The sequence below is a fragment of the Podarcis erhardii genome, assembly GCF_964252035.2.
Source record: "Podarcis erhardii genome assembly, chromosome: 11".
NCBI classification, from domain to species: Eukaryota; Metazoa; Chordata; class Lepidosauria; order Squamata; family Lacertidae; genus Podarcis; species Podarcis erhardii.
In genome coordinates this window covers 32,042,176-32,063,844 of record NC_138501.1, presented here as the reverse complement: position 1 = coordinate 32,063,844, position 21,669 = coordinate 32,042,176, and the positions used below count along the sequence as shown (strand labels likewise).

General features: G+C 43.3%; 1 protein-coding gene across 4 annotated transcripts in view; it reads right to left on the bottom strand.

The window, feature by feature from the left end:
- JMY (junction mediating and regulatory protein, p53 cofactor) overlaps positions 1-2,409 on the bottom strand; it is a 43,849-nt gene extending 41,440 nt beyond the window's left edge. For all 4 annotated transcript variants that reach the window (XR_014161391.1, XM_081881187.1, XM_081881188.1 and 1 more), the window contains exon 1: positions 328-2,409. Coding sequence is in view for 3 of the 4 variants with exons in the window: in XM_081881187.1 (XP_081737313.1) it covers positions 328-1,293 (966 nt within the window). In the remaining variant the exon portion in view is untranslated. The remainder of the gene's footprint in view (positions 1-327) is intronic.
- Between the last annotated feature and the right edge of the window lie 19,260 nt (positions 2,410-21,669).

Sequence of the window (21,669 nt, the reverse complement as noted above, 5' to 3'; positions counted from 1 at the left end):
GAAAGATACAAAAAGGGCCTTAGATACAGAAAGCCAGATCCTCTGGAAGTTTACTTGGAAGCACATGTGACTGGCTATATATATATATATAATGCATTGGATTCAGCCTTTAGCATCTTTCTGCCCTTCTCCAAAGTCTTATTTTCCCCCATAAAGACACTACATGAAAATATAGTCAGGTCAGCAGCAGAGTTGGAGACAGAAATCCAACGAAAGCTTAAACTGAGAGTAAGTTGCATGGGACTCAGGGGAACTTGCTTCCAGGTAAGCATGCTCAGGATGGGGTTGAAGGGTTTCTATTTTATCAGCACTGGGGGCCTTTCTCACCTCCTGGATGCGCTTGCGGGCCCGCTGCAGCACTTCCTCGTAACCCTTTTGCCGCAGCTCGCTCAGGCTCTCGTAATACTCCTCCGGGTCGTCCGTTTCGGTGAAGAGCACCTGGGAGAGGATCTTCCACCCGCAGGTGTCCAGGCAGTGGCCCAGGTAGACCTGCAGCCGGCAGCACAAAGCGTCCATCTCCTCCTCCGACATCTCCGGAGCTCCGAAGAGGACCGTCCACATGCCCGACGGCTCCTCGGGAAGGACCGGCAAGCAGGGCTCCAGCTCGGAGCTCACCGAGCACAGCTGCTGATGCACGGCCCGCAGGTCCTGGAAAGAGAAGAGGCCGGCCCAGCTGCACTCCTCGCCCGACGGCGCCTCGGTCTCCGAGGCGGCCGCAGGCCCGGCGAGCGGGGACGGCAGCAGGAAAGCGGCGCCTCCCGCAGGCTCGTCTTTGCCCAGCTCCAGCACCTCGATGTCCTCGGCCGCACAGGCCGCGGGGCTGAGCGGCGCCTTCGCAGCAGGCTGAGGCCTCCGGGCAGGGCTGCTCCGCGCCCGGGCCGGGCTCCTCTGCGGCGGCGGCGGCGCCTCCGCCACTCGGCTGCCGGGGCTCCTAGGCAACGGCTCGGCTCGGGCGGGAGAAACCGGCGAGCTCCTGGCTTGGCCAGGCTCAGCCGTGCCCCAGGCCGGGCTGCTCCTGCGTACGGTGGGGCTCCCGGGCACCTTGGAGGAAGAGGCGGCGGCGGCGGCGGCTCGCTGGTGCTCGAGGCCGGGGCTCCCCCCGCGGCGGATCTCCCTGGAGCCGCTGCGCTGCCTCTGCGCCGTCCGGTTGTGGCAGGTGATGGCGAACTTGCCCTCGATCTCATTCCAGGCCACGATGAAGACGAACTTGTGCTTCTCCCGTTCGTGGAAGGCGTGAGGCCTCACGGCCACCCAGTCCGCCTCCAGGGTCTCCTCCAAGGCGAAGGTGCTCATGGTGGCCGGGGGGGGGGGGCAGCCGCTGCCCGCCGCCGCCCGGCTCCTTTGCTTCCTCACGACCACCAAACCGGGAGGGCGCTCAAGTCACTGCCCAGCAGCCTCAGCCATTTTAGCGGCGGCGGCGGCGGCGGCGGCGGCGGGCAGGGAGGGAGGGAACGTGAAGGGAAGGATGCGCTACTGGCGGGGCCGGGTGGGATGCGAGGGGAAGGGACGACGAGGGGGATAGGCTAAGAAGGCGCCAGAGAGTCGTCAGCAACTGCAGCTGCTGCAGCTGCCGCCGCAGCGCGCGCTCCCCTCGCGCGGCTTTGTTGTCATGAGCCCGGCGGCGGCGGCGGCGGCTCCTCTTGCTGCTGCTGCTGCTGCTGCTGCTTGCCTGCCGGAGACAATACGAGAGGCAAGTCAATACAGTCCCCTCACACAGGTACTTGAGGCGGTCACGTGGAGGCCCCGGATCTGTTTACAAGCCGCTGCGGCGGCGACGACAACGACGACGAGGAGGAGGAGGAGGCGGCAGCTGCGTTCCGGATGCTCAGCTCTTGCCCCGCCTCCAGGACTCTCTTCTCCCCCCCTCACGACACACACATACACTGCGCCCCGGCACAGACGGCGACTCCTCCTCTCCGACGCCAGCCCTGGGTATGGGGAGGCGACGGAGCGGGGGGGGGGGCTGCCGGAGCCGTTTGCACAGTCCTTCCCTCCCCCTTCCTGTTGTCTCCGGCCCGACCAGGTTGCCTCCTTTCTCCAGTTTCTCCCTCTCCCGCCTGCCAGGAGCGCCTTCATTATCCCTCTCCCTCAAACAATGTTCCTATTATTCAAGCCACGCAGGCAGCGCACGTCAGGCTTAGCCTCCTGCTCCTCCCTCGCTGAGGGACTTGCACCGTACCCGAAAAGCACAATAACCTCACCGTCCTCCCAAAATAACAATACCCGTCGCCACGGCCCTTGTGCCTATGGAAAAGCAATGGCGAGTCGTGGACTTGGTGTGTGCGAATAAATATGGTAGCCCAGCTGCTGGAGGCTCTCCCGACAGCTGCATTTCACAACCGCTTTGCGCCTCACCAGGACACGCCAGCTTTCGCTAGTATGAATGTTGACGGTGGGTGTGTTATTCGGAGGGGATGGGTGGTATTTTATTCATTGTAAATGTCTATATTCCTAAATTAACTCTATTCATTTCAAACGAGTCTTTGTTAATATCCAAACGCTTTGGGAAGGAGATGTGTGCAACAACACAAATGGGCATTCATGTGCTACTGGTCAGGTGGTCAGAAAGGACATCTCTGATGCCCCTGGAAATCAGGAGGACTTAATTTTGAGCTGGTTTAGTCTGTAAAAGCTGTTTGGTACTTCCAGCACAAAAATGCCTGTCTCTGATCCTGGAATATATTGTAGCAGCCACACCAATCTCCAAGCGGCCCAAGATTCCAGGGTTCCAGGTGCTTACCCAGCTTTGTGCTGCTTTTTGGAATGAGGTACAGCAGAGACTGTGATGTCTTTATTATACAGTGGTACCTCAGATTACAAACACCTCGGGTTACAGACTCTGCTAACCCGGAAGTGGTACCTCGGGTTAAGAACTTTGCCCCAGGATGAGAACAGCGGTGCGGCGGCAGCAGGACGCCTCATTAGCTAAAGTGGTACCTCAGGTTAAGAACGGTTTCAGGTTAAGAACGGACCTCCAGAATGAATTAAGTTCATAACCAGTGGTACCACTGTGTATGGTTTATTAACACAGGTATACAACGTGAGCCTACAGTGGAGGAGTTCACAGCATGAACACCCCAAAAGTGTCTTGTTTCTCCCATATCTGCAGGCTTGGATTGAAATAGAAATTTTGAATGCCTTGAATCTAGCCCATTAGCAAATTGGCAGCCGATACAATATTTTCAACACACGTGTTGCATGTTGCTAGTAGGTTGCCCTGGTGAACAATCACACAGCAGTTTTCTGCACAAGCTGCAAGTGGTGTAGCATGGGTTGCCAGTGCCCGGGCAAGGCAAGTATGCTCTCCACCTCCTGCCAGTAGATGGAACAAATGGGCAATAGCTTGGCAACCTACATGAGTGGCAGGCGTAGTGCCCAGTGAGCACCGAGCGTGGCAGAGAGCAGGTATATTTCTAAAGCCCATGTAGAGGGCACCCTAGCAACCAGCTGTTGCCCAAATTCACTCTTCAGTCTGCCCATGCAAACATTGGGAGATTTTCTGTGCAAGGGGGAAGGCACACTAATTTGTATTTAATTAATTAATTGATGATGATGATGATAAATTACGGTATTTATACCCCACCCATCTGACTGGGTTGCCCCAGCTACTCTGGGTGGCTTTGAGCATATATAAAAACATAGTAAAACATTAAACCTTAAAAGCTTCCCTATACAGTGCTGCCTTCAGATGTCTCCTAAAAGATATAATTACTAATTATTATAATGATTTATTATGACTTCTTTCTTTCCTTTTTTTTGAAATTTTGCACCCAGGGCCCCTGCCCCTGCTATGCTCCTACAAGCTGCAGCTTCCAGACCAAATTCAAGGGCAACCCCAAATAAAGTGTATTACAATAATCAAGTCTATTAATTAATCTAGTTTCTAATGCATGCACCACAGTATCCAAGCAATCCCTGTCCAGGAGCAATTGTAGCTGGCACACCAGCCAAAGCTGACAAAAGACATTCAAAGACATTGAAGACACCTGAGTCGTACCCCCCCCAAAGGAGTTCCCCTAAGCTATGCACCTGTTCTTTCAGAGGGAGTGAAACCCCATCCAAAGCAGGCAACAGACCATTTTCCCAGACCTGGCAGTCACTCACCCACAGGGCCTCCATTTTGCTAAACTTCAGCTTGAGTTTATTGGCTTTTATCCAGCCCATTACTGAGTTCAGGCAGTGGTTCAGAACTTGCTCAACACCTCCTGGTTCAGATGTTAGAGGAAAAACAGAGCTGTGTGTCATCAGCATGTGTATAACACTGTGCTCCAAAACAGACTGCATACTGAGTTCCAAGCAGATGCCTTGGCTACTTAGCAGTCCAGGCTCTAATGCATAGTGTTATTAGTTGCAAGTATTAACAAACCTCTCCCAGATACCGCCCTGCAGCTTATGCAACTGAAGCACATACAGTCTTTCTTTCTTTCTTTCTTTCTTTCTTTCTTTCTTTCTTTCTTGATTTATATCTCTCCTTTCTCGTGTATTTGCATTATTCAGAGCATCTTACAACAATGAAACTACCACTTCCCTAATAAAACAACCATATAAAACCGAGCAATATAAAAACCAGCTCAGCAGATATTAAAACACGCTCAGCAGTTTAAAAGCCCTAAGCAGTGTTCACCATATGAAGACTCATCTGCCTGACAAGATAAAAGCTTGCTGGTCCTTGAAACATCAGAAGATTATAAGACCATCTCCAGTTAAAGCAGCTGTCAATTGTAATCCTGTGTTTACACAGCAATGGGTTATGCCCTAGTGCAGGGGTTGCCAACCTTTCTGGACCTAGGGACACACCTGGAATTTTGAAAAAGTGCCATGAGTGCCAGTTACAAAATGGCTTTTGTGGGGATATGTCATTGGGGAAAAAATGGCTACAGTGGGATAACACAAAATGACTGCTGTGAGAACAGGAGTAATGGCTGCCCTATTTAAAAGAGCAGAAAAAGAGACAAGAACATAAAATGATGTTGTTGTTTTTTTTAAATATATTTTATTTGGGTTTTAAACATAAATGCAAAAATAAAAACAGCATAACATATATCATAACATCTTTTCTTGACATCTATGGACTCCCTCACACCTCCCGCTCTCATTTGCATCATTTTCAATTCTTGCCAGCAATTTATCATCTTGTTTACACTCTTGTGTCAAATTCATTTAAATATAATCTATAAATTCTCCAATAGGTTTATAATTTTTCCTCAAATTTACTTATCATCTTAATTCCTTCTATTTTAGTGGTGCACAATTATTTATGATCTAGCATCCTTTCTTAACATTCAACCAAATTACAGTATTTTTTAAAATAAATCTTGAATTTCTTCCAATCTTCTTCGACCCTCTCCTCTCCCAGGTCTCGGATTCTGCCAGTCATCTCAGCTAGTTCCATATAGTCCATCAGTTGCATCTGCCACTCTTCCAGTGTGGGTAGTTCTTGGGTTTTCCAATTCTTACCGATGAGTATCCTTGCTGCCGTTGTTGCATACATAAAAAATGTTCTGTCCTTCTTTAACACCTTCTGGCCGACAATGCCCAGAAGGAAGGCCTCTGGTTTCTTGGTAAAGGTATACTTAAATACCTTTTTCAGCTCATTATATATCATTTCCCAGAAGGCCTTCACCTTAGGGCAGGTCCACCAGAGGTGAAAGAATGTTCCTTCATTTTCTTTACATTTCCAACATTTATTATCAGACAAATGGTATATCTTGGCAAGTTTAACTGGGGTCATGTACCATCTATATATCATCTTCATTACATTTTCCTTCAAAGCATTACATGCAGTGAAGTTCAGCCCAGTGGTCCACAACCTTTCCCAGTCCTCAAACATAATATTATACCCAATGTCCTGTGCCCACCTTATCATAGCTGATTTAACCATTTCATCTTGTGTATTCCATTTTAACAGCAAGTTATACATTCTTGAAAGTACCTTAGTTTTTGGTTCCAACAATTCTGTTTCCAATTTCGATTTCTCCACCTGAAACCCTAGCTTTTTGTCATTTTTAAAGACTTCTTTAATCTGAGCATAATGTAACCAGTCTCGCACTTTGTCCTTCATTTTATCCAAACTCTGCAATTTCCAATTGTCTCCATCTTTTTCTAATATTTCCCAATATTTTGTCCATTTGGCCTCCATATTGGGTCTTTTTCGGGCCTTAGCTTCCATAGGTGAAAGCCACCTTGGAGTTTTGTTTTCCAATAAGTCTTTGTATTTTGTCCAGACATTAAATACTGCTTTCCTGACAATATGGTTCTTAAAGGCCTTATTGATCTTAACCTTGTCATACCATAAGTATGCATGCCAACCAAAAGCATTGTTAAAACCTTCCAAATCCAGTACATCAGTGTCTTCGAGAAGTAGCCAGTCTTTTAGCCAGCAGAAAGCTGCGGCTTCATAGTACAACTTTAAGTCTGGCAGGGCAAAACCCCCTCTTTCTTTCGCATCAGTTAATATCTTAAACTTAATTCTGGGCTTTTTGCCCTGCCAGACAAATTTAGAGATATCTTTCTGCCACTTCCGGAAGCACTCCGTCTTGTCCACAATCTGTAATGTTTGAAACAAAAACAACATTTTTGGCAATACATTCATCTTAATAGCAGCAATTCGGCCTAACAAAGAAAGCTTCAATTTTGTCCAACTGTCCAAGTCTCTCTTAATTTCAGACCAGCATTTTTCATAGTTATCCTATGAAATAAGAACATAAAATGATGTTGGCATGCCACTCCATCAACAAGCATATTTCAGAGAGGGGTGTTCAATGTGGGAGAAGCTGGGCCAGTGCAAACAGGAACTGAGCAGGAAGACAAAAAAAAAAGGGGGGGGATTTTGAGGGGATATTGTCATTTCATGGGCACCATAGCAGGTACTGATGGCCCCTGCCATGGTGTGCTTTCCAAGTGTTTTTGGAAATATAATTTTTCAAAACACCCAAAGGCTATTTTGAGGGTTGTTCCCAGATTCACTTATGCAAATATAAAAGGGAAAATGAGAATTAGTCCTGAGAATTACATTGGTAAAGAGAAACAAAGTGAGTTTGCTTAATAAGGAGACTCCTGTCAACTGTGAATCATATAATAGCAGGTTATATTCTGGGACGTGGGTGGAGCTGTGGCCTAAACCACTGAGCCTCTTGGGCTTGCCAATCAGAAGGTCAGAGGTTCGAATCCGTGCAAGGGTGAGCTCCTGTTGCTTTGTCCCAGCTTCTGCCAACCTAGCAGTTCAAAAGCATACCAGCATGACCTGGAAAACTGTCTGTGGACAAAAGCTTCCCTCGGCCTGAAGCAAGATTAGCATCGCACCCCATAGTCGCCTCTGACTGGACTCAACTGTCCAGGGGTCCATTACCTTTTTACCAAGGTTATATTTTAATGAAATGATGGAGAACCTCACTAGCCAATGAATCTCTACTTCCCTTTCCTACAAGAATAGAAGTATCCCATTCCAACAATCATGTCCAGTTATGTGCACATATATTTGCCCTATAAAATAAATAGGAAAGACTGCACCAGGACACTCTAGATTATGGACTAATGCTATAATTTCACTAGAACAGAATACTTATTCCAAAAACAAAACAGAATTAAGTAATTTAGCAAGTAACCACAACTGGAAGCTGGTCCTCCAAACAGTAAATCAGGAACTGAGGGAAATGCCACAAACCACACAATATGTATTATGTAATAGCTGCTGGGTACATTTATTTTAAAATGGAAATGTAACTCATTCATAAAAGAAAGGATTGACCAAGGTTAACTATGAAAACATTACTCTAGCACTGGTTGGGACCCACTATCTGGTCATGGGTTTGGGTCTTATCCCTAACCTTTATCCAAGGTGGGTCATAACAGCAGTACTATCACCATACAAACATATGGTAAAAAATTGCAATAAATGGGTCCCAAAACACTAGGTGGGTCCTGAGTTTGAAAAGGTTGAACTTTACTACTCTAGTACAGTGGTACCTCGGGTTAAGAACTTAATTTGTTTGGGAGGTCCGTTCTTAACCTGAAACTGTTGTTAACCTGAGGTACCGCTTTAGCTAATGGGGCTTCCCGCCGCCACACAGTTTCTGTTCTCATCCTGAAGCAAAGTTCTTAACCCAAGGTACTATTTCTGGGTTAGCGGAGTCTGTAACCTGAAGTATCTGTAACCCGAGGTACCACTGTATTCTATAAACTAAAATGTCCAGGCCATTTCCCCATTAACTTTCCAGAAAGAAGCAATAACATTTTACCCTTTCAGCACTGCTTTTTAGATGAATCTCCCAGTCTCCCATTCTTCAACAATAGTTCTTATAATTGAGGTGACAGATTTTGACATGGATATCTTCATATCACTTTGCTTCCCAGCACTGTCACAATGGAAAACACTAACCCTTGCAACTTGGGAGGTGATGGGTTTGCTAAAGAAGATGGAAGAGATTTGTTCTCTGTTGTTTACAACTAGGGCTAGAACCAAGGGTCCAAACTGCACAGAAGCGTATTTCAGCTAAATAATAGGGGAAACTTTATTTGGTAAGGGGAGTTCAACAATGGATCAGACATCTTCAAGGGGTGGTGGACTTACTCTGCCAGCGGTATTTAAACAGAAGCTAGATTAGACAACCATCTGTCAAGGCTGCTGTAGTTACATCCTGCATTTTGGATCCTGCACTGAGTAGCAGGTTGAGCTGCATGACCTCCAGGATCTCTCCCAACCCTATGATTCTATGAGAAGTAACAACTATGTTGAAATATGGTATCTAATTAACAGCAGGCTGGTATGTTATTGTTAAGGCAAAACTTCCTTCTTGTTAACGCAGACACTGATTCATAGAAAACAAACAATATTATTTAATATAAATTTTTACCTCACCTCTCAACCTAGTTTCCAGGTGAGCATATGCTAATGATATACTATGAATAAATGATGGCCTATTTAAGCTTGCATATTGTATATTCATAAAAACATTGTGCCCTTGTTTAGTGAAACAAAAGGACCAAGGATTCATCCTACCTTGGTATAACTGAGGAATTACAGATTAGATATGCTATGACATATGTGTCAGGAAAGTAGATATTTAAATGTTGTTCCATTTTGGCATTTTTAGATCCTAAAATAGTTATCAGCTTAAAGCACTTCTCTGAAGTAAAGCCAAGCTATCCTTTCTCCCCCCAATCTCTATCTGGTTTGACAAGTTATTTTGCCAGCGCTTTGCTGCTAGAGGTGTGTCAGAATTTTTGCATTCTTTTTCATATGAGGCAGTATATAAATGATATCTCAGTTGTCATACATTCCTGTTTGGTGACTTAGTATTGCTTGGCTTTAGGGAACTCTTTGTCAACAGAAGTGTTTGAAGCATTCTTGGGGAATGTAACTTGGGCACATACAGGCACTTTTAGTAGATATTATTGTTTTTCATTTCTTATTTGTAATAAAACCTTTGTGTCCTCATAAATAAAAATGAAAATGAAAAATTGAAACTTCTCTCATTAATTTTACACATTTTCTCATCAAACATTGCATATCTGGTGAAATTTAAAATCAACTGAGTGATGCTTCCTTTATTGTTTCCCAAATTGTAATTATGAAGTGCATTGCTTCAATTTACCATCTCTCTGAATTATAATTATTCCAGAATTTCTTTAATAACAGTTTACTAATTAATCCAAACACTGTATTTGCTGCAACAAATTAATAGCTACATCTCTCAAATAAATTAATATAATCAGCTTACTTCCTTTCTTCTATAAAACTATCAAGCAATTTCAGCCAGGTACACTTAAAAGGTATCAGCTATGTGCAGATCTTCACTTGTTTTGGCTAAGGAAAATAAAAAAGCTCGGTCTCATGAGCTTTTTTAGCTTGTCCATACAGCTATACAGTAAAGATGGATGGATAGATGGAAAATCCTAAGCTGTCTTGGTTTTAATGGATGTGTCAGCAATGTCAGTACTATACATTGATCAGAATGTTTTTTAAAAACAGTTTATTTAACTTTACACACAGTATGTGGGGAAAGTTAATATTCCTTTGTGTAATGAAACAACATTTTGTATTTACTGGATCAAAGATCACTGAGTTTATGCAATATTAATGACCATGTGTCCCCATAATGAAAATGTTCTTTACTCCAAATTAGAAACATACTGTTGCACACAACCTCAATTTCAGAATTGTGCAAGATTTCAGGGTTTGCAGGCTCTTTACCCTGGTTCTGTGTTTCCTTTTGGAAATGAGGAGCAGAGGTGATTGTGGTGTCTTTATTATATATGTTTTATTTACACAAATATACAGCCTGAGCCTACAATGGAGAGGTTCACAGCATTAACACTCCAAAAGTCTTGTTTCTCCATAGCCTTGGATTCAAGCAGAAACCATCCATGGCTTTCTCTCTGCCTTACCAGATCACAGCTTTCCCTCTAGCTCACATCACAGCAAGATCTGCTTTCAAACCAGACTTTTGTTTTTCTCACTATCTAAGGAAAATGAAAGAAGGGCTCCAATCATTTCCCTTCTGGCACAGAGCCCCCTTTCCTCATTTCTCTGAATGGCCCATCAACCCAGACTGCATTGGCTATTTCACCCACTGAATCCATGCTGGATCCAGGAATCAGGAGGTCTTGCATTCAGCCTACTTCCACCCTACCTCCAGCAAACTGGTCTGGCACCCACAAACTCATAAGAATACATATTGGAGCAGCCCTGATCCTCAAATCTAGTGGCTAAAGGGGACTAGGACTAGGCTGAGGATGCCACATTTACCACAGAGCATCCTGCTGTGGCTCAACCTACAATGTAAAACAGAGAACAAAGGCATCAGATGAAGTGTGCTTGAGTCCATGAAAACTTATTTCATAGGAAATTTGTTAGCATTTAAGATATCACAAGACTCTTTGATTCTTTTTTATCAGTGTTGGCCAACATATCTTGAATGTAGAAGCAGTAGAAGCAGTTGTAAATCATTGAATGACTGTGGGAACAGGAGATAGATGTTGATGTGTACTCTTCATGTGTATGTTCATCACAAGGTGAGCACGTGTAAAACCGGGGTCTAAAATTACCTAACTGTGCTGCTCAGCATGCTGGACAAAATAAATTGCTTGCCTGAAACCACAAACTGAGTACAAGGCGGTACAGTACAAGGCGGTCTTCTGAGCCCCACTTATCTGAGCCCAAATTTGCTGCTGCAACATCCATTCCTGAAGGCAATCTAATTAGAGTCTGAGATATGTGAAATAAAAATGAGAGACCCCAGATCCCAAACTTAGGTGGAAGGTAAAGTTCTAAGGTTTCCAAAGTACCATTTTCTGAAATGCTTCCTATTCTATTTACAAGCAAAACTTTATGGTCTCAAACTGTCAGTGCATGTATGACAAGATGGAATTAGGAAAGAGGGATTACATTTGTTAGGCACAGATAAATATTTTTAGCTATAACTAAAATGTGACTCTACTGCTGGTACTTAAAATGAATTAGGTTGCAGAGAGGCTTTTAAACTAACATCTGGAGGAAGGCTGACAGGTACTGAGTTCAGTTTGGGATGACTCATCCATCTGGCATGATAATAAACACACACAGCTAGCGTGCTCTAAAAATGGTTATAGAATAGAAGCTAACACTGTGTACATAAAATCCAGTGAGAGGCAACCAAATAAAGTAAAGTGTCAGGTAACAAAATACACAGTTGATGGTTGTGTGGGTCACCACACAGTTAAAGTTGCTAGAAATTCCAGGCCCCTTAACCAATCTGGTGATCATGGCTTTGAAACATTAAAAAGAATTGGGGCAAAAGTAAACAAGGGAACAAAATTGGCTGACTTCAGCTCTCCTTGTATTGAACAGCATAAATGTTAAGAGTCAAGGCAGGTCACTATTAAGTATTATTGATTCCAGATAATGATAGGTATTATTCTTCACATCAGTGATCTGAAGGCAGGCTCTTGTCTAAACACCTGGTTCTCAGAATTGGGTAGAAGGGATAAACATAGCGAAACGACTTGATTAAAGTAACTTCAGTCTACCTGAGATGTGCAAATCTCCCCCCAAATCAATATCGACACTAAAATTGAATGGGATTTTTTGTGTGTGTGCTTTTGAAAGGACTAGTTAAGAGGAAACATAAATGTATATTATGTGGTGGGTCCAATCTCGTCAAGCAACATGATAGTTATTGCAAACACTACAATAGAAGCTTAATTTAGCATATGCACAAAATTCTGCAAAGTATATACAGGACCAATATTATGTTTAAATACAGTAACTGAGAATATGAAAGTGACAATAAAGTTGATTTTCTCATATTGAAGTGTAAGAGTCTCCCATTCTTTGAATTAATCTGGGCAAAGAAAAGACAAAGGTAATTGGAATATGAGATTTGAAAGCTCAGAAACAGAATGAGTGGATCAGGATGTATGAAATGAAGAAGCGACTATTAGGTTCTAGTGGGGACACAATACACTGCGCTGGGCAATGTTCTCTCTGTCTTGCTACCTGAAGAGGGCACCTACAAAAGGTGCAGTCTACAATTCGGAATTGTGGCACTGGCCATCATTCTCAACTGGCTTGGGATTCTAGTCTCTATGCTTCCAAATAAACTTTCTCAATAATGGTAGCAACAGCAAATTGGGGTAGAAAATAATGCTAGGAAGGTATGCAATATAGCATGGAATTTCAAAGCCAAGGTTGTTATAGATATAGTCAAGGTGAAGCCATTTCAGCATCACCCACATGGATCCAGCTGGTCAATTTAGACCATGCGGTGCTGGAACAAGGCAAGTTCTAAGTTATGTCAAGTTTAAGAGATGCCATAGCCTTAACAACAACAAACTGTTATTTTAACAGAAAGGACAATGAAAATAGAAATAATTAACTTTCATATTTGCATATAAACTGGTACATAGCTGAGGATGCAACTAAAAGCTAACAAAAATGTGTATCTTGCAATAAATAAGTCTATTTGTTTTCTTAACCAATTACATAAAACTTGAAATTTAGTTTAGTTTAGTTTTTGTATTTAGAGACCCTAAATTGCAACCTACTTAGCCTACTTAATCTGAGACCTTAAACTGCAGCCTGCTTAGTTTGCACATATATCCCTGTGGACCAGCAACGATCAGCACGTGGGCTACAGGTGCCAGCTGCATAGAACCATCTGGAAGCGCTTCAATCTGGAAACAATTCCAGCATGTCTGGCTACCATCTGCGCAGCAGATTCACCTTTCCAGGTTTTGAACACAAGTCTTGAATATAGGATTGTGGTATTAGATTGACACGAGCCCAGAAATGACAAGGCAGTTGTAATGGCCTACATTTCCTTCAATTAGTATGCAATAGCTCTGTCTTCCTTACAGTCTGAAGGAATGTATCTTCCATTACACAGACTGATCGCTCCTTTTATGTAAGTACTGTATTTGGTCCTCTTGTAAACAAACTTTGCTTCAGGAACTTTTTGGCTCCCCTGTGCAGTAACACAAAGAGCCTTTGTTATGCTCTGGTTAAGTCTGCCAATTAAAGGAAAAAAGGAGAAATGTTCTGGAGCTATGAACTAGTTCTGCAAAAGAGTTTTCTGCAAAATTATATGAGGCAGTGATGTTGCAATACTGTACTAATGGAGTGGGTCTATAGTACCGTTAACATTATTCTGATGCCACTTTGCTTAAATAACAATTTTACAATCCTGCTCTTGCAAGTTGTTACAATTGTTACAGGTTTTTGCTTCAAGGATTCTACCATTTCCCCCAAGTTCTACATTCTACAGTGGTACCTCGATGTTCTAAGGCTACATACAGGGATAATAATTAAATCTATATAATTTGAATCCCTTGTGCTTGAATCCCTCAACATTTGTTTTATTTGCTATTATATGCTTTTACACTGCAAATTTATTGGTATTACATTGTATTTTTGTTTTCAAAATATAGATCTATAGAATACTGCTAACAGGTTTGTAAAATATCAAGCAGTTTATAAATGATTTTAAATACATAACTTAAAAATAAAACAACACAGAATAATAAAGTCAGAGATTATCTAAACTTTCCTAACATCCAGGAACAGTAAGGGAGCATAGGCGCCGACTCCATGGGGCCTGAGGGGGCCCGAGCCCCCTCAAAAATTCGTTTGGGGGGGCTCTGCCCCCCCAATAATTTAAGAAAATTATTAGTTATATTATGCTTTGTAAAATCACAAAATTATGTTGGTATTTTTTATTTTCCTTGTTTGACGATAGTTACCTTTTAAAATACATTCAGTAATGAGTTAAAACAACGCCACTCCCGATCTAGAGAGGGGGTGGGGTTGCGGGCTCTCGACCCATCAACAATCTTGCGGGGGAAGCGGGGATTCCCCCTAGCTCATTAATATTCACCGCCCACGGCGGCAGCCAATCAGCTGCCGCAAAGGGCGGGCCCTCACAGCTTCACTTAAGGTCGGGGCAGCCCGGGGCTCGCCCCTTTCGTTCCCCCAGCAGCAGAGGTTTGGAGGTCTTGGGCCCCCCCCAATATTTTTTATAAGTCGGTATGGGCCCCCGCCCCCCCAATATTTTTTATAAGTCGGCGCCCCTGTAAGGGAGACACCAAGGCATATGCCTAATTCCTATCAATTATAATGAACACATTATAAATCCCTTAATATAAGCCTTGTTGTTTTCTTCTAACATGCAACAATATGCCTAACTGTGTATAGACCCAGTTTGTATCAGGAAATGCCTTTTCTCTCTTACGTTAGCTTCCCTACACATCCTGAAACATCCCAGAATTCCTTCCACTGCTTTGGTACCCATGATCCTAACTTTTCCGTTCATATTTATACATTACAATCATACCAAAGAGCCAAGACTTACAATTAAAATCACAATTGATCCCTACATTTAATTGTACTCAATGAGAGATAATGGAATAGTGAAGTGGTGGCTTATTCAGGGCAAAAGCAATTTATAGTCCAGCTATTTTGGTGATTTTGATTAGTTTCCTGTGGTTATGAATTTCACTCTGGCTGTCCTAACATATTGGTTTGCAAGCTGATTTTGATTGATCATTGTTATTATTTCGCCTAACAGAATTGTCCTGTTGTTCCTTCCAAAAGCTACCAAAGAACAAAAATAGTTTCCTACTGAAGTAATTTGCATTTTTCATCAGTAAAAAAAATGTTTGGAGGCAAGTCACAGATTTTATAGGTTTTACCCCTTCGCACATATCCTGGTCACACGTCACTTTCTGCCCTTTCTGATACATATAAAAATCTGACAACGGTGATGGATGAATCTCAGTTATTCTGGGTCTATCAGAACAAGGAAAGAAGCTGAAAACACCATGACAAAATAAAACCAAAGCATTAACAGCTAATAACTGTGTATAGTGTCAACATTGTACATAATGCCAAGCTCCTAAGAGGGCAAGGCCCTACTGGCTCCATAAGGCTGTTGTTTCTCAAAGCTGCTGCTGAAAGCCGGTGCCAAAGGCAAATACCTTTTAAATAGGGTTGCCACACCTCCAGGTCTGACCTGAAGTCCAGGTGGAGTGCTTGAATCTCCAAGTGGTACATTTAAAGAATAATAGCAGCAGCAAAAACAGTAGTTTAACAACAACAACAACAACAACAACAACAACAACAACAACAACAACAACAACAACAACAACTTATACCTGCCCATCTGGCAGGGCAGGTAGGGCCTCAGCCTGTGTACCTGTTGGAGCTGGTAGACAGCTGCCCTGGACACAGAATTGACCTGCGCCTCCATGGACACCTGTGAGTCCAAAATGACTCCTTTGCTGCGCACCTGGTCCTTCAGGGGCACAGTTACCCCATTCAGGACCAGGGAGTCCTCCATACCCACCCGCCCTCTGTGCCCCCAAAACAGTACTTCTGTCTTGTCAGGATTCAACCTCAATCTGTTTGCCCCCATCCATCCTTCAACTGCCATTAACTTCTGTTTCTTTATTCTATAATGTTTAAGTTATTAGATTTTAGTTGATTTAAAACCTCTTAACACCCTTTGCCTTCTTTTTACCTGTTTGCTCATGTCTCTTATTTGTCTTCTTGCTGTCTTTGTTCTTCCCTAACTTTCCTCATAGCTAAACCTTGAGTCACTTATTCTCCTTCATGCCTCAGCCCTTTTCTCTAGAAATCGCAGCCTCCCAGCATCTGAGCCTCTCCCTCCTTGCTGTTCAAACAGCTTTTAAAGTTTATCTCTTATTCTCCTGTGCCTTTGACCTCTAATACTAGCCTTTCCTTTCCTGAACCCACTTCTTTTTGTATCTTTCCCTATTTTCTAAGGTCTTATGCCCTCCGTTTTATTGCATGTCAATAGACAGGGTTTCTTCTGTTAAATGTAATTGGTGCCCAGTGCCCAGTTCTTCAGGCTTACTATTATTACTGTATTGTTATGATTTTACCCATCATTAGAATTTCTCTGGGTCCCTCCTCTTAGGAAGCTGCAGAGGGTGGTGACAAAGGAGAGGGCCTTTTCAGTTGTGGCTCCCCATCTGTGGAATGTTCACACCAGTAAGGTCTGCTTGACACCTTAAATGACATATTTCTGGCTCCAGATAAAGACTTACTCTCCCCACCCTCCCCCTGGCATTTTTTTGATTGATTGAGATCATGTTTTGTTATTAGTGTGCTGCCAAACTTCACATGACTGCTATGGGGTTTAGAAAATCTGAAAAATATTTGCCATGGTATGTATGACTATATAACTCATACATGCTTGCAGGTGACACAGAGCATATTGCCTCTCAAAAACACCTATGTTTGTATTCTGTTTAAAGACATAATGAGAGGGCACAAAAACGTAAAAAAGCTATGCTGCATATATGGTAGTTAGGCTTATTCTAAAATTGTAGATGTTACCATGCATATATTCATACTGTAAATGAAAGCGCATTAGTCTGGTATGCTAATTAAACAAGACATAGGCATACCTAATTTTCGAGATGATGAATAAGGTGGATCTCTTAGACTCTGAGGTTATTAATCCATCAAAACTATTAGAAACACATCCTTGTAAACAGCAACACACCTCTTTCTATTCATTTCTGAAGCTGTTGGTTCATTTCTCAATGCAATAAACAATTATCCATTCCTATTTACCGGATTCCTTGATTTGTTGAAATTCAAGTACACCTAAACATTAGAGAATATATTTTTATAGAGCAGGATTTTCCTTTGTGCTTCTTAAACAGGGTAAAATAGTACACAGAACCAAGAGAACAAAGTCTGACTTCCATAAGATAAATGCTCTGTTAAAGGCATTGCTTCAATGTGTAAAGGTAGATTGTTATCCTAAATTAGCTTAAGGTAAAGGTAAAGGTACCCCTGTCCGTACGGGCCAGTCGTGTCCGACTCTAGGGTTGTGCGTTCATCTCACTCTAGAGGCCGGGAGCCAGCGCTGTCCGCAGACACTTCCGGGTCACGTGGCCAGCGTGACGAAGCTGCTCCGGCGAACCAGCACCAGAGCAGCACACGGAAACGCCGTTTACCTTCCCGCTATAAAGCGGTACCTATTTATCTACTTGCACTTAAGGGTGCTTTTGAACTGCTAGGTGGGCAGGAGCTGGGACCGAATGACGGGAGCTCACCCCGCCGTGGGTGTTCGAACCGCCGACCATGCGATCGGCATGTCCTAGGCACTGAGGTTTTACCCACAGCACAACCCGCGTCCCTGACTAGGTTACTAGGTAAATTAGCTTACTAGGGGATAAATCCCACTGGAAAAAGTGTGACTAATTTCTGAGTAAATATGCTTCTGATCCAGCTAACAAATACATTATCCTAATAATCACACTAATGCACAAAGCAATATACACTTGCTTACAAAATGTGCAGTTTGACCCAAAACCTTGAGGTGTCTTTTGACACTGAGACCCGAATGTGCCCCTAAATTGGCATTCTATGAAGTCAGAAAACATCGCTGAGTATCATTCAAGCAATTTAACACTAACAATAGCTTTAATACCTTAAATGATTCATGCCTAATGATTCAAGCTGCCAGTTGCAAAAGCGTGCATCAAAACACATAGAAACTGCAAGATGTAGAGAAATGGTCAAGGGGAAAAACAGATGTTGACTAAAGATAGAAGGGGAAATTTTAGCTGGAGGTGGAGGGCATCCAGAAGGGAACCAGATGCTGACCAGAGCCACTTGCTTTAGAAATAGAGAGGAAAGTTGTGAGAAGAAGGAGAATGCAAGACTTTGGGACATGGCCAAAGGTTGAGGTGAAAGTGGGAATGGGAAGAAAGAGAGCAGGTCTACTCAAGAAAGAGGGACCTGATAGACACTAAAAGCAAAAGAAGATTGTTCTTCATATTTTGAAGATCAAAAAAGCGGACACATTTGCTGACTTCTACATTTAACTATGGATCACTATGACTCTTATTTTACATACCCATAAAAAAAGGACCTGTCCTGGAAAAAGAGGACATATGGCAACCCTAAGATGGATTTGCCAGAGGGATTAAAAGTCTAATCGTTCAGCCCGGACACTGAGATCCAGCATTCTGGCAGTTCCCACACTGCAATAAATGAAGCTACAGGGAACCAGGCAGAGGGCCTTCTCGGCTGTGGAATGCCCTCCCATCAGATGTTAAGGAGATGAGTAATTGTATAACATTTAGGAAGCACCTGAAGGCAGCTCTGTATAGGGAAGCTTTTCAAGGTTTAATGTTTTACTGTGTAAAACATTACATTATACATTTACTGTGTAATATATGCTGGAAGCTGCCCAGAGTGTCTGAGGCAACCCTGCCAGATGTGTGGGGTACAAATTAATGGTGCTTATGCTGATTAATTGGGGGGGGGGCAGCCTGGATGAGACTCTGGGTACCCTTCCAAACCTGAGATCCTGTATCTGTGAGGGTAATGACTTTGGCTGACTAGTTTAGTACCATGATTTAGCATATCCAATGAAACAAACCAACACGGCAGACCAACACGGCTACCTATCTGTAACCATATCCAACGAAGTTATAGCAGAGATTGGGCTCTGTTTTGGGCCACTGCTAGCTGATTCTATTTGGAAGTCTGATGTGGAAGCAGTGGCCTTTGTCTGCTGGAGTGTTTTAAACTGTGCCTTCACCTATGCTAAAGCAATACATTAAAACAACAACAACACGGAAATGTTATAAAATGTCAATAAGCATCTAGTGACATCCTTTCAGAAGAAACTAGACCCAGGTAAATGCTGCACCCATTGAACTTCTCAACAGGTCTAGCAACCTACCTGTTAAATGGTGTGAATTTGCCTCGGCGTAACTGTACTCTGTCTTGCCGTGTTCACACACCAACTCTTCCAGATAACAAAGTAACTTGCATAATGTACAGTTATTTATTGGAGGATAAGGTCCACACGTACAGTCTGGGCAATTTTGGTTACTGTATGACTTTTATTGTGCTTTTATTATGAGGGTGACATTTGTTCATCTGTATTTTCTTTTTTAATCAGAATAACACACCAGGAATTTGATTCAAAGCAGAATACTAAAACTTGGGGCCGAAGAGACCACTGGGAGAAAATAAATTACACTTTGGTTGCTGTTGTCCACATTGTGTGGCTATTCCCTCCCCCCCACAGGTGGAATAAATGAAGACAACGGACACAGAGTTTTAGGTTAATGGGCGAAAATGGCCACAACTTTATTGATTACAGGAAAGAAGGGTATTGGCTTTAGGCATTGGCCCTAACCGACTATCCGGTCTGACCGGGAAGGGTTAAACACCAACAGGGGGAGCCACCCGAGATGCATATCCCTAGGCGCTCCCCGAGGGGTTACCGCTCGGGGGCGCGCTTTAGGCCCTAGCCTCCGTAGGTTTCGGACGAGGCGTCGCCCCTCGGAGTCCTTTAACGAACTACCCTTCAAGCATTGGGGGAGGTGATGGTAAAACTTGGGGCCGAAGAGACCACTGGGAGAAAATAAATTACACTTTGGTTGCTGTTGTCCACATTGGCACTGTCCTCTGGGGAATGGCCATAGCTCAGTGAATAAGCATCTGCTGTGCATGCAAAAGGTCCCAGTTCCAGCATCTCTAGGTCGGGAGATGACCCTATCTGAAATCCATCTGCTAGTCAGTGTAGACAGAATTGCTCTAGATGGGCACATTTCTATGTAATAATTTAAATAAACCATGGTTAGGACCTTTCCAAACTGTCCTGGAATTCAAGAAGCAAAGTGTGGATAGCAGGAAAATACCCCAACCCACCAACATTGAACTTTATATGTCGATTGTGTACGCACAAATGTCATGGGCCACAACGGAACAGTATGTATATTGCTGTGAAGAGCAGCACAATCCCATCAACCCACATCTTCTTGGGCCCTGGCTTTGATCCTTCCCCCCCACACACACACTATGTCCAAGAAGTGTCCCGTGTTTCACAATAGTGATGTTCCATTGCTATACCCCCTTTGGACATCACTATCGCTGAGTGTCTGCTCTGTACTACCTGAAAAGCCACATGGGAGTAGACCTTGAGCACTTGGTACTTGCATGGAGAATCTGTCCCTGGAGTGTATTCACCATGACAATGTGGCGTAGGTATCATCAGTCCGTTGCTCCTAGAGCAGCCTCCCACCTGACAGTATATTTGTTGTTAGGTGTGGAGCAGGTAGATATGTGACTTGATCAACTGCACAATTGAGTTGCCCAATTGCCTGTGGGGCTCTTGGTAATGCAGCAGATCCTTTCAGTAAGTAGAAGCTGGCTTCAAGCCTGTTGGCTAGAGACTGTGCAGGGCCTTTTGCAAGCCTTGTATGAGGCATTGAAGTCCCAATTGGAAGTCGTTGTGATGCAATATTGGAACACATTAAAGATATAACAAGTACAGTGGTACCTCAGGTTACATACACTTCAGGTTACATACGCTTCAGGTTACAGACTCTGCTAACCCAGAAATAGTGCTTCAGGTTAAGAACTTTGCTTCAGGATGAGAACAGAAATCATGCTCCGGTGGCGCGACAGCAGCAGGAGGCCCCAATAGCTACAGTGGTGCTTCAGGTTAAGAACAGTTTCAGGTTAAGTACGGACATCTGGAACGAATTAAGTACTTAACCCGAGGTACCACTGTATTGTGAATGCAATCAGATACTTGAAGCCTTATTCTCAGTTTGCAAGTATATATCCTCATGGATATAAGTAGAAAAATTGTAACCAGTAGGGCCAAATGGCAATTAAATGTATAAACTAGCACCTGTGGCAGTTGAATTTAAGCTTAAATGTATGCAAAATAAGCACAGCAACTGTTCACAACTTAATTAACTGGGAATAAATCCCTTGGGAGGATTGCCTTATCTTTCACTGCTCTTGTAACTATCTCGCTTACCACAAGGAGGCAGTGCTTTTACATTTTTACAGTACTTTTAAAAAATCCACCTAGTGATGTGTAGAGTGGGGTGGGGTAGGGAATGCTGAGATGGAAAAAATAATTATAAAGATGTTTTCTAGGGACATTACCTATTACCTGCTTTCCTAGATTATGTTTTTGTATTAGTGCTGAACTACAAATAAAGAGGGATGCGGGTGGCGCTGTGGGTAAAACCAGTCTTCGGTTTGGGGCAAGGAAGGAAGGATGGAAACAGAGGCTGCAGAACTACAAATACTATTCCATTAGTTCCTCATCAGATAGTAACTGTTGGATATCCCTGTTGAATTACCGATTTCTTCTCATTCTTCACTTTATGGCTGACAACTAA